The following is a 13,113-nucleotide window of genomic DNA, read 5'->3' as shown; positions in this document are numbered from 1 at the left end:
ATAAAACTGTACATCTACAGTAGATCATGGAGCACAGCATTATATAAATACAGTGGTACAGCAAACTGATTATTGTTATACCTAATTTCATAATATATTATCCAGCCCCACAATGAAGCTGTTGAAATATTGCGAAGACAAACTATTTTACATACAGGAAATTTATTCTATTTTTAATTGTACTTTTCTACAGGAAGTTGAAGCATTTCATGTCAACATTTTGCTGCAGACTCATTGGTCCTTTGTTTACGCCTAACACTAAGCAAAGTGCAAACATAACAATACCACTCATGAGAAAGGAGCCAAGTCTCAGCTCAACTGAGCCGTCCTAATCCTACTTTTCTTTTGTTTGTATTGGAGCATGTTAGTTTTCAACCATCTGTTTTCATTCATGTCTGTTGATACCTAGAAATCTGACCTGCCTCTCCCATGCATTTATGGGAAAAAAAACAAAAAAACAAAACTCATTCAGTCACATTATCAGCACTGTTACCACTGTTACCTATGGTTTTTTCTAATCAGTAGACTGGGCTCAGGTGTTTTTATGTCCAATGTATTATATGGATGTATTATATCCAATCAAACAGGATGGGATCAGATTGGCTCTCAATGGCGAGGGCAGCTGCTAAAACAGCTAACATACACATCATTAGCCTTTTGTTTCCAACAGGAAAGTACACGATCTGCAGCTTCATACCACAGAGTAAGCGAACAGCAGTTTATTTAATTACCATTACTTAAAGTAATAGTTCAACATTTTGTGTAATATGCTTATTCACTGTCTTGCAGAGAGTTAGATGAGAAGATCGATACCACTCATGACTGTACAGTAAATCTGAAGGTGAAGAAAGCAGCAGATTAGCTTTTCACAAAGACTGGGAACAATCTTTGTGCTAAGCTAACTGGCTGCTGGCTCACACCTGAGGGTGATATCAATTTTCTCATTTAATTCTCGGTCAAGAAAGCAAAAATACATATAATTATTATATTTAATATGTGTTGCTCAAAATATCAAAGTAAACAAAACTACAGCTGAAATTTCATCTTTATGTTTTAAGACATTGTGACTTATTTTCTAGCGTACTTTATCTATTTTGTACTCTACACATATCTGTCTGCAAACAACAACCTGTACATAGATTATGCTGCACAAAAAAGTATTCGCCTGTCAGCACTCGTTTAAATGTAGTCAAAAAGGCCTTAAACTTGGATGTCACGGTTGGTGTTAACATGCGTTTCAGAGGTTCTGTGACTATGATCAGACACTATGTTCTGGGACAGTGTAACAGAAGAAGTAAACCAGCTCTCATTTTTAATATGTTGTGATTTGTGAGTCTCCGCTGCAGCCTGTATTTCTAAAGTAAATCACCTTCAGTGCAGTGCCGAAACCAGACAACACCTTTGAATCGATATTATTAAGCCACATTCGAACCTTCATAAAATGGAGTGTTTGTGCTTTAAGCAGTTGAGAGGCTGCCTTTCTCTAAATCAAATGTGTTTCACTGCATTATAAGAGGAAGTTGTCACATTGTGCTTAGCTTGGATCTGGCTGTCATCACAGGAGGAGCCAGACCTGTGAGCAGACCAGTTTTGACTGGGTATGTGGGGTCATTGGGATCAGTTACCAGGCGACAGCTTGGCACATGTCTCCCTCATCTGGGCATAAGTGGAAAAGCAAGGTTAAGTAAGTACATGGGTCAATACAGAGTGCTCAGGAAAAAAAAATATATGAACAAAAGGGATATTGTGCAGTTTGTAGCTTCAGGAATGACTAGTTTATGAAGCACTTAGATCAGCACTAGGCGAGCCTCGCAGCTCGTAATTGCTCAGTGCACCACACACAACACCGTGACCCTATCCATGTGCAATGTGAAATTCAGCATATGAATCCCATGCCTGCAGGAATGGGCTCTATCAAATTCAACAGTGCATTTTATCTGACACGTGATGCATTATTTAGTTACTTTTCCATCTTGAGGGCTGAGGCGGTCACACCCCTCTCTGGAGAACTCAAATGGGACTGCTTGCCATGATACAATGCACACATTTCCCCTCAGCAGCGGCAACGCTGTTTTCCAATTAACTCGTTGTTTTATCACACAAATGAGCCCCCACAGACATCACGATACGGGCCAAACCCACAGCCATATCAATCAGGCTATATTTCTCATGGCCAATAATTGTGGACACTAACATTTCTATCACTGGCATGTGAATTATCCCATCTCAGACATTATCATGCACACGAGCCAGGCCATTTCAAGGCAACTGTTGTTTTCCTGATACGATTTAACCAAGGCTGAACTTTCACGTGACATATGAGATATGCAGCCATTTGTTAGAATTGAAATAGCCCCCACAGTTCATATGACCTAACATACGGGGGGGGGGAAAAAAAATGCCATGCGATTATAAAAAGCAGCACCAAGCGCACACGAAGACAGCAGAAATCATATGCTATGTGCGGCACAAGATATACTGCACTTCAACTCACCTTGAGCGGCCGTTCCTCTGGTGCTGAATACACTTGCTATCAGAGTGGCCACATACCAAATCATAGTACTATTGCCGACCAGCTATTACCACGCAAAGTGCCCCGTTCAACCAATCTCTCATATTCGACCTTGCACCTCACGGTCTCTTAGCATAAGCCTCTTTTCATATCCTATTTTCTTTCCTCGTGGCGTTTCCCTTCATCCCTTCCCTCCCCCGTCCTTCCATCCGCATCCTCTCCCGAAGAGACAGAGCACCTGCACCGCCGCGTTTGTAGTAGACGGAGCCGTTTTACGAGCGCATAGTGAAACCAAGTGTGAGAATGCAGCCACAGGTCCGCCTCTTCTGTCATCGGATTGGCTGCCGATCGAGGCTTTGGGGCGTGTATTGGTCCTCCGTACGCCCCGCACCCGAATGACAGGAGCGGCGGCCGTGCGCCGATTCAAGGTGAGTTGGAGCGTGCCGTAGTAGTGGAACCGCAGTATCATGCGCATTGACAGAGAGCCGTGTCCACATCTTTAAATACCTCTCCTAAACTGGCCCCACGTGCACCATCGCTGCCCATCATCCATTCATCCACACCAGCCTTTTCCACTATTCGTCATATCAGTATTGGCACCATCCAGCCATTTATGCTGCAGGTTTTTTTTTTAAACTGTATCTGCGATGAAAAGGGGGGAAGCTGGTGGATGTGTGTGACTCATCTGTCGCTCACCCATAGCCCTCGGCTGTTGTCATGTCGCTGTCACCGACATAAAACGCTCTTTTTTTGCCGCTACCGCGCCGTGTCTGGCTTTATGTGATGGGTGTGGCGACAGATACAAAACCGTTAGCCTGTTTTTGTTTTTTTTTGTTTTTTTTCCTCGACGACCGCGAGTGCAAGGATGCAGCTCCATCACGCTGCCCACTGCGCACACATGGTTACCACTGATAAGGCTGCCTCAGACTCACTCCCTCTGTTTTCTACACGCATGACCACGGAGGATTCATAACGCCTGTGCGCCTCTGGCTGCTCGACATCAGCTCAGATCTCACACCCAAATAACACCGCTCACACCGGCTGCTGCCGTCGCCGCTGCTGTTTCTGCGTGTTAGATAAACACATAGGTGATCCATCATGTGAAAGGAATTCGGTCAAGACTATGGTCTCAGGACTATATTTTGCAAATCTTGGTCTTTTTCAGCGAAATTTGTCTCATTTTTGCCTGGGCGTTTATGTCTGTCTGTCTGCCTGCCCCCCCACCCCCTTCTGTTTTTTTTGGAGACTGACATATTCCTGTCTGAAATCTAAGAAAATCTAAAGAGGTGACTAAAAATCAAAGACATTCACAGTTTTTTTTTTCTGCAGACCGTTTTAGTCCTGCAGTAAAATCCTGCTGAGTAATACTTTCATAACACATTTGAACGTCTTTTCAACCAGCTTGGGGTCAGTTTGGACTATTTTGACAAAGGACATGCACGTTACTTACAGAAAGGCTGGCAAATAAAAACAAAAAACAACAACAACAACAACAACAACAACAACAACTAACATAGTATTAAGTGTCTCAGAGCAGCCTCAGTGCTCCTGATCACTGATTCTCAAAGTCTCTGAACTCTACTGGAGGGATGAAAACCATTCTTTCAAAAGATACTACCTTGTTGGTTGTTTTGGTCGTGGTGGTGGCGAGCATTGTCTAACCTGTCACTCCAGAAGGTGCTGGGTTGTGATCTGGTGACTGTGAAGGCCATAACTTGTGATTCACATCATTTTCATTCTCATCTCATCGCTGACTCCCTCCTGAGCTACTGTATGTTTCTCCACTTATTTAGTCAGATTTTTCTGTAATGTTTGGACTTTCTGTTTTTTTATTCCTCTTAAACAGTGGTTCCCCACGTGGACAGAATCCCTCAAGGAGATTAATCTGAGGTGTTGTCAGATGATTAACAAACGACAAAAATTTTATTTCCGTCTCATCTTCTCTCATCTTTTTCTAATTTTATTGTGAAAGGCCACCAAAAACTGTTGACATTAATGAGTTTGGGAAGTGAACATTCTCACAACTCATGGACGTGTTCTACATGTGAAAAGAGGGGACACGTAAACAGCCAGCTTCATCAGATCTGAGCAATGCGATGAAGTGATGAGATAAAGTACTGCATGTTTCATTGTAAACGGGTATAGATGTGAGACTAAGTGTTGGAAGCTAAAGAGAACTTAAGCATAAAAAAACCATCCCCTAGTAAGTTTAGCGCCTGCATGAGAGCAGCATGAGTAATGCTGGAGGGAAAGCTTTACTCTGCAGGAGACTCAATGGCACATACATCTCAAGCTATGAGTCATTTTGAATTTCAAATCCCAATTATTAATAGCTGCGCAGCATGGAGTCCTTGTTTAGTCGTACAGCTGTTAGACCAAACAGGAGAAACGGAAGGTTTCGCATTTTAAAGTGTTCTCCGCAGACAGGGCTGCAAGGAGGAACTGTTCACCACCAACGACCAAGTCATTTTAAATGTGGAACATCCGTCAGCCTCACCATTACAGTTAGCGGAGGTGTGCAACAGTGTGGTGTGAGCGCTGCACATGGCAAAGCAAGGTCATGTTACCTACACACCTCCCTCCTGCCCTCACCTAAAGTTACAGAAGTGCTGATACAGCACCAGGACATGCTGTATGCCTATGTGTTCAGTATAGGCAAGTGTGTTTCATCAGTGACGTAAAGGCATTTGCCTCATGAAGCCACAGGAGAGATTGTTTTTCTGTTTTTTTTGTTTTTTTTTCAATGATAGAATTTTATTTCCTACAAGCCAAAGCAGAGAAAAGATAAGAACAATTAAGATAATCTCTTATGCAACACAACTATTAGTTTTCCAGCTCTTTTGGGGGATGGCTGTTAGCAAAGGGCAGGGAGGGAACATGAAATGTTACTAAATTTTAAATTCAGCAGGGACCAGTGGTGCTGCCCAGAAAAACATCTTGCGGATTATTTTCTGCAGATAACACTCATATGCCTTGTTAAATGCATGATTCGACAGATTCCTCTTTTATTGAGTTTCATGTGGATGTTTGAACTTGCAATTATCCATTATTCTAGAAAAAAAAAAGCAAAGATGAGACAAAAGACCAAGAAATTAAAAAAGACTTGTGTTGCAGAACTTTGTTTTTTTATTCCTATCTGACCTGTTCATCATCTCATGACCCCTGTTTCTTGTAGCTCGTGGGAGAGGCCCAAACCCCTCAGGCTGGGAACCACTCGACCAAACTATCTAGCATATTAGCTAAAACTGGCTCCACCTCAACCAACCACAGTAGTAAACTATATATACATCAGGGTAAATAGTCTACAAAGTCTAAATAATCTTCCGCCACTTATTAAAACTTACAGAGTGGTATCATTTTGAGCAGAAATCATTAAAGGTAACAATCCAATGTTTTCCTTATCAGACAAGGAAAACTCAGAGTTTCTGCTGTATGCCAGGTGCTCTGCCAAAAATAATGGAATGAAAAATTAATAGATATTTGTCTTAGAGTACAGCACACTCGTTTATTTTTAGGGTCATAGCCCAGTGGGATCTTCTCAGTCTGTCACCACAGTGAGCAAGCAGCTTTTTGATGTCTGGGGTGGTGAAGGTTTTATTTTATGTCCTCTAAAGCAGGAGAACAATGTAAAAGTAGAATTACAGTATAGCATTCCTAATCCATAATGTTCAACCCAAACCAAAGCAAATTCCCGCATTGTTCCCTTATTCCCATGTAGTGTAAGCCCGTACATTGGCGTGACTAAGCATGGACCCAAATGCTTCCAGACGCTCATGCTTTAGTGACAGAGACATATGGATGTGTATGCTGAAGGGCCCCATCCAGCATCAGTCAGTCAGCCTGCAGCTGACTAACCTGCCTGCACCAAAACAAGACGTCGAACACGTTGGCTGCTGGACAGATGTTCTGTTACGTGTCTGCTTATGGTGTTTTATAAGCTCTGCTTGTCCTTATAGTCTCACACTCTCTGTCAGTATAATTCATACGTGTGATCAGTTATGGTCAGCAGTGTTTTACACAGGAGATTAGCCTTGCTTTTCAACAGTTGTATTTATTTAAAATGCCAAATATTTGCTGGTTCCAGCTTCTCGTTGTATGAACTTAATCAGCTGGATGTTTTTGATGTAGCAGTTGTAATGTTTTTGCATGTGAGGAAACAACGGTATCTAATTTGGCTGATTTCAGCTCACATCTAATTTACTGTTTTATTCACTTTTTTGCTGCTTACAGTATAAATCTGCCTGTAGAAATGTGTTTGAAACTGGGCAATAAATGTTCAGTAAAATCTCTAAAAGCAGGGCTGGGACGAGTCAAATTCCCTGACTTCACTGTTTTTTCTCTCTCTGTCTGTTGAAAAGCAGAGTGAATGACACATGCATTGCGCTGGCAGGAGGACTTAGGGCCTCAAAGTCACTTTCATTCTCCGCACTGCTGCTCAGATGAGAATCACTTGTCATGTTCGGTGGTCATCAGTAGAGTCTGTGAACAACCTGCTCAAATGGTGGAGCTGTGGAGAGGATATGCGATTGAGAGAAGCGCGCCACCCATCGTCCTTTTTAGCATACTAAAAAGACACCTCAGGAAGTTAAATAATGAACTGTTTAGTAATTTACTGTCCGTCCATTAAGTCTTCACATGGCATGATTCGGCTCCAGCTTACTATTCTGTCTATTTTCACGCGATATCTGCCCTCACATTGGTGTAAAAGAGCTGTACTTAGCTCTCAGTATAACCACTGCATAGATTTAAACATGTTGCTGAACCCATTTCAGCTGGAGGTAACAGTTATAGTTGCCATGGTTTCACATATCTCTCTACAGGTGTGTGTTCCTGCCATTAATAGAGCTCCTTATTGGTTAGTGTAATTAAAATACACACAGTAGTTCATATTCCAGGCAAAGAGACAGTCACAGTGTGAAAACTAAACAAAAATCTTAATTTAAAAACTGCCTGCTCCCTTTATTGTCCTGAAATCATCAAATCCCTAAACATTTTTTTTCCTGTGCATCATGCCGCCTTTCAGCTCACTTGTGAAATCTATTAATACCACAGTGTTAATTGAGCTGAGCTGCTAATTCCTGACTCTTGATCTGCACCATACAGCATGATATACTACTTTGCCTCTCAAACTATGATGAACTGTGGGTGAAACTCTGTTACCAGCATCTCAAGAATAAGGAGTTCAAGCTGCCGTGGCCGAGGGGAGAGTCTGTATTTGTGTTTGAGAAAGACAGAGAAAGCGTATTTAGAGTCAGTTATTGTTTTTCGACTTGTGATGACTTTCAGAAAGTTAATCCCATTGCGACCAATATAGAAACTTTCTGCAGTGCTTGGCAACGCAAACTGATTCAGCCTGCCAGCCAGCTGATCACTACAGTCTATTCCCAAATGATTAATACTACTGTAGCTAAGAACATTAGACTGTTTCTCACTAACAGTGGTGGAAAGTAACTGTGTACATTTATTCAGGAATTGTACTTAAGTATTCGACTACATGTCATTGTACTTTTTACGGCACTGTATTTATCTGACAGGTTTATTTATCTTCACCAAATAAGATTTTACACATGAAGACATTAAACTCAAAAATACAATATTGTATAGTCAGTGGCATCCAAAAGTATGTAAAATTAGAACTGAAATAATTAGTAATTGATTAGTCAATCAATAGAAAATGAAATAACTGTTTAAGTCATTTCTCATGCTCTGTTAGAGCTTCTCAGATGTGAGGATTTGCTTCTGTTTGTTTAATAGTTTAAATTATTTACTGATGATTTTGAGGTTTTGACTATTGATCAGACAAAAAAACATATTTTCAAATCTTCGTCAGGCTGCACATTTCTGTGAGATGTGAGCCGTCTCCCAAAAGGTGTTGTTGTTTAATTTGTGGAAACATGTGGAACTATTCAGGATTTCTCAAAAAGTAAACAACAGGTTAGTGGTTAGAATTTTGTACAAAACAAAAACAAGGTGTTTTTTCCCCCCCTTGCTTTTCCTTTGCTTTCCCATGATGGTAATCATCTCGCAACATTTCGAATCTTTACCTTGTGATCCTGTTGGGGAAGGGGTGACCAGTGGCTTACACGAAGAACACGGCAAAACCCAAATTAAATTCAAGGGGGAGTGAGCAAAGGTTATAGTTCAAACGGTAAAAAGGGGTTTTTGACTGTGTTTCATGATTCTACTTGTTTGCTTATTTAATTCATGGTTACCAAAGACTGATTGATAGTTTTTCCATAATCCATCTGCTCGATCATTACACCAAGTGCCTTAGTTTGGATCCAAACATGTAAAATTTCTATTTGTATTACATGACTACACCATCTAATAGTGTTCAAGAAATCCATGCCCATCAGTTAAAAACAAGCACAGCAGTTACAAGGTTTTCAAAACTATGCACATATTATTTGAAAGGGAGATGAGGCTGTTTTCAATCTGCCCTCCTGAAGTTCTTTTTTTATTTCAAGAACATATTTAAAAAAAAAAATCAAACAAATCTGTACTTAAGATAACAGTATAACAGTGACAAATTAACGATAATGAGGGCATCCATGAAAAGCACTAAAAAGAACAAGAAATCATGTACATTAACTGTACTGTTTTAAAGTAACTAAATAAGTCATGCTGTAAAGCCAAAGAAACTGTGGGTCCTGATGAAATACAAACCCCTTAATGGGCACATTTAAGTCACTCAGCCTCCAGGATGTGAAACTTTGTCCTCTCCTGCTTTGTTCGTTTGCCGTTTCCTTCTGATCGTCATGTCTGGGAATTTGAGCCGTCTCCCTATCTGAACCTCAAGCTGCTTCTTTAAGTCCCACTCCTGTTCTGAGAAGCCCCGCTGACACTTTTGGCTGCAGCTTTTTAATGAAATCCAAAGCTGAATGTGTGTCAGCTGCAATCTTCAGTATGTAAAATAAAACTCTAAGAGCACAGAGCAAAAATAGCCCACACATCCCGAGGAATCTGTACAGTTTTGAGTTAAAACGCAGACTATAGCTTTGAGAAAAACTTAAATTGCAGAGTTAGTGGAAGAACAATAAGCAGCAGAAATATTAGGAGGAGAAGAAATGTCTCGCTTCACAAGCTCACTAATAATAGCTGCAGGAAGGGGGTTGGGAGTTCTATGGGAATCTTCAAAGAGAGGGTTTCTGACACTCACAGAAGGTTACTTAGAGATAAGAATATCCATCAAAGAAACTGTGACAGTTATGACCAATATACAGTCGCATATCGTGTACATTAGCATTTCTTTGAATCACTTAAGACCTGGAGTGCAATTATCTATCCAACCTGTGTCTCACTCATCCTGCATAGTAAGCGTAGAGATCATGGTTACAATGGCTTACATCAACATGCACTATTACAGGCCTGATTCATTGTTTTGTATAATACCTTGCCCTCAATCACATATATTAAATAAATTAATAAAAAATGTCAATAACAGTTAACATTTAGCTGTATTTTTCTGAATTTGTTATGATGATGCATTATATGTCTGCAATGACCCACTGTGTGTCTCCCATAGTCTTTCCAATGAGATAAACATGAAATAGATATTTCTGCAAAAATAAAAATCCATTTTCCCATTTTTATAGATTACTACTGTGAACTGTCTGCTCTGTATTCTACTATAACTCTTTATAATAATCCAGCAGTTAAGAGGTAGTAGAAAGTATTTACATTTGCGGAAATAATGTCTTTTATTTAACTAATTTCAGGGAAATAAAAGTCTGAAATTTATGAGACTGAAATGAAAAAAAAAAGAAATTATAGACAAAACTGTGGTAAATTAAATGCAGTAAGTGCTGTGTGTAGATGTGTATACTTGGTGAAAATCAAAAGTGTAGAATACAAATTCTCCACAAAAATAATAATGTCTTCAAATATTCTAACTTGTTTATGAGGCTTTTGTCCACATTTTGCTCTGATAAAGTCCAACAGCTGTTGTTTTATTGATGCTGCACTACAGTGGCAATCTCTGTATTATGTTTCTTGATATACTGTAGATGTCAGCACTCATGCAGAAGAATATAAAACACAAACTTCTTCTGTTTATTCAACTTGTTATAATCTTCTTTTATGTAGAAGAAATTTGCAGTTTCATATCCCTGTTGTTTTTTTCTTTTTTTTTTTTTTTTTTTTTTTTATAATAGTGCAAGCTGATATGCTTTAATATCCTGTGCTTATTTCCACACCGTAAATAGCTTGGTTGGTGTTAGACCTGTCTGTCAAGATTGCAGGAACAGAGCTCACGGGTTTGGGACTGAATAAATGAGTGGATAAAAACATCAGCAGTTTAGTGCATTATTCATAACGTGAAAGATATACATTCAGAGTGCAAACGATGCATGGAGGCAAAAAACAAACAATCATCACCTCGTGCAGCAACTACATTAAACAGGAAACGAAGGCGCCAATGAGCAACACCTGTAATAAGAGTCACTGTGATGCAGTGGTGACGTCACTAATTTGGCTCAGAATGAGATTCACCTTAGTTGACTGAGCTATGAACAAGCTGAATATCACTATTTCCTGCACACAAGGAGAAAAACACCCAAACTAAAAGAGACACAGAACAGCTACAAATGACACACTTGTGTATAGTTGCCTTGCATCACTTTGTGGTAATTTTGAGTCTCTCTGTGGTTGTTTTGTGTATCTTTGTCATAGTTTTGAATGTTTTTATGGTTGTTTTGCTTCTGTTTGGTTAGTTTTGCATCTCGTTGTGGTCATTTTGTGTCTGTTTGTGGTCATTTTATGTCTCTTAGTGGCTGTTTTGCGCCTCTTTCAACACTTCAGACAGAGTATATTTGACTACTTGTCGGCCCTGGGCTTATATGCACAGTGAGTTCAGTAATCCTTCAGTGCCTGCTCAGACTTTTCTCCCCCTTCTATATTCTGTTGTGATGAATACATATGAAATGTCCTTGCAGGTTAATTGCAATTACAAAAACAGCTCCTTGGGTCTATTCTCAGAGAAGAATCAGTATTTTTCTTAATCGTGTCACTGTGTCTGTGAAACAATGAAAACGTATCATTTTCTAAGAGATGCAAGAAAGGGCAGCCTGAAGGGACCTTGCAACAGAAGAGTGATTGCCTAGCAACATATACTACCAACACTGCAACGGTGTATGGCAAGCACGATGGTCATATGGTGCAGGAACATTCAAACACGGCTGCATGTTCATTTATTTTCCCCTTTTTGCCTCATTTACATTTTAGTGGGTGGATCAGAGGGTTGTATTCAGAGGGCACATACTTCAATTTCTGCAACATCAGTCTGGGAGTTTAGGTGACTGTAACGTAGTTTTTTAAATTCAGCTTATGTTTTCTATGGCTAGGAATGGAAGCTGTATATAAACAGCCCCTGTAACATAACAGGTTTACTGATGAATCACAGAATAAGCTGTACATTATATGATTATCATTGTAGTTCATACGTTGCAAGAAGATGGTGCTGTTATTTGGATGTGTCTGATGTTTTGACAGCTGCAATAATGTCTGGTTTTACACTGCCACCTGCTGTTTATTTGCGGGACTCCAAGCAGCTACAGATAATATGAGCAGTAAAAATAAATACAACTCCAAAAAATAAATTACATGAATTAAATGTTAGAAGGGTCCCTTTGTTGCAAGCAGTACGGACCTACATACAGAGGGTGCTGCTGTTTTGTGCAGAATTCTGATATTGCAAAATGTTCTGCTTATGTTTTTATTTAAATTCACATTCTGTACGAGCAGTACTTTTATTTCTGATGCCTTGGTAATATTTGTTTTGGTCTAGGATTGGGAAAGAGTATTGATCCAGTGAAGACGCTGGTGTTGATTTTACAGCTCAAAAAGCACATTGACACAATGATGCACAGGCATTTCCTGTCTGTGAAGGGTCCATCTTCCGCCCTGATGCCCTTGTAGCGATTGTTTTATAGCTCCTCCTGCCCTCAGTGTTGTCTTACAGGCAAGGGATAGCTAGATAGGTAATCTAGATCTGCTTTAACAAGTCATGCTCATTTTTGTACATTTCATACATTTAGAGTACATTTAAGCCCATGTTTCAGTGGTTTATATGCGCACAGATTGTCCTCTGCTTTCAAAATGACTGAATCATATCCTGATGATGTAAATGCATTAACAGGTGCCCCTGAAATAGAGAAGACTGTGGAGCTTAAAGGGTGGCAGGTCATAGACATGATTTTTAAGGGGTGACAAGCAAAAAAGGTTAGTAACCATTGGTTTAATTTATAAAGTCTTGTACTTTATAAGACTATCATATGTTTTTAATGTAAAATTATTCTAAGGAATTCCTAATAAGGAACTAGTAAGCATAGCTGTCAAATAAATGTAGTGGAGTAGAAAATATAATATTTTGAAAGGTGGTGGAATAGAAGCATAAGGTAGCAGAAAACAGAAATAATCAGGTAACTACAATTCTTGAATAAATATACTTAGTAATGTTGTATATAACATTATATCAGTCACTGTGGTCATTGTTTTCTGCAGAATGAGTGCTTTTACTTTTAATGCTTTGTGCATATTTTGCTGATGAAACTTTAAGTAGGATTTTGAATGCAGGACTTTTACTTGTAACTAAGTATTTTTAC

At 39.6% G+C, this 13,113-nt stretch overlaps 1 protein-coding gene across 1 annotated transcript in view; it reads right to left on the bottom strand.

The window, feature by feature from the left end:
- igsf9ba (immunoglobulin superfamily, member 9Ba) overlaps positions 1-2,684 on the bottom strand; it is a 57,559-nt gene extending 54,875 nt beyond the window's left edge. The window contains exon 1 of the mRNA XM_041046722.1: positions 2,495-2,684. Within this exon, the coding sequence (XP_040902656.1) occupies positions 2,495-2,558 (64 nt within the window). The 5' untranslated portion in view covers positions 2,559-2,684. The remainder of the gene's footprint in view (positions 1-2,494) is intronic.
- Between the last annotated feature and the right edge of the window lie 10,429 nt (positions 2,685-13,113).

This window comes from Toxotes jaculatrix, chromosome 9 (genome assembly GCF_017976425.1).
Source record: "Toxotes jaculatrix isolate fToxJac2 chromosome 9, fToxJac2.pri, whole genome shotgun sequence".
Taxonomy (NCBI): domain Eukaryota; kingdom Metazoa; phylum Chordata; class Actinopteri; family Toxotidae; genus Toxotes; species Toxotes jaculatrix.
Note: the sequence above shows the minus strand (reverse complement) of the source record. Positions and strands in the feature narration are given on the sequence as shown.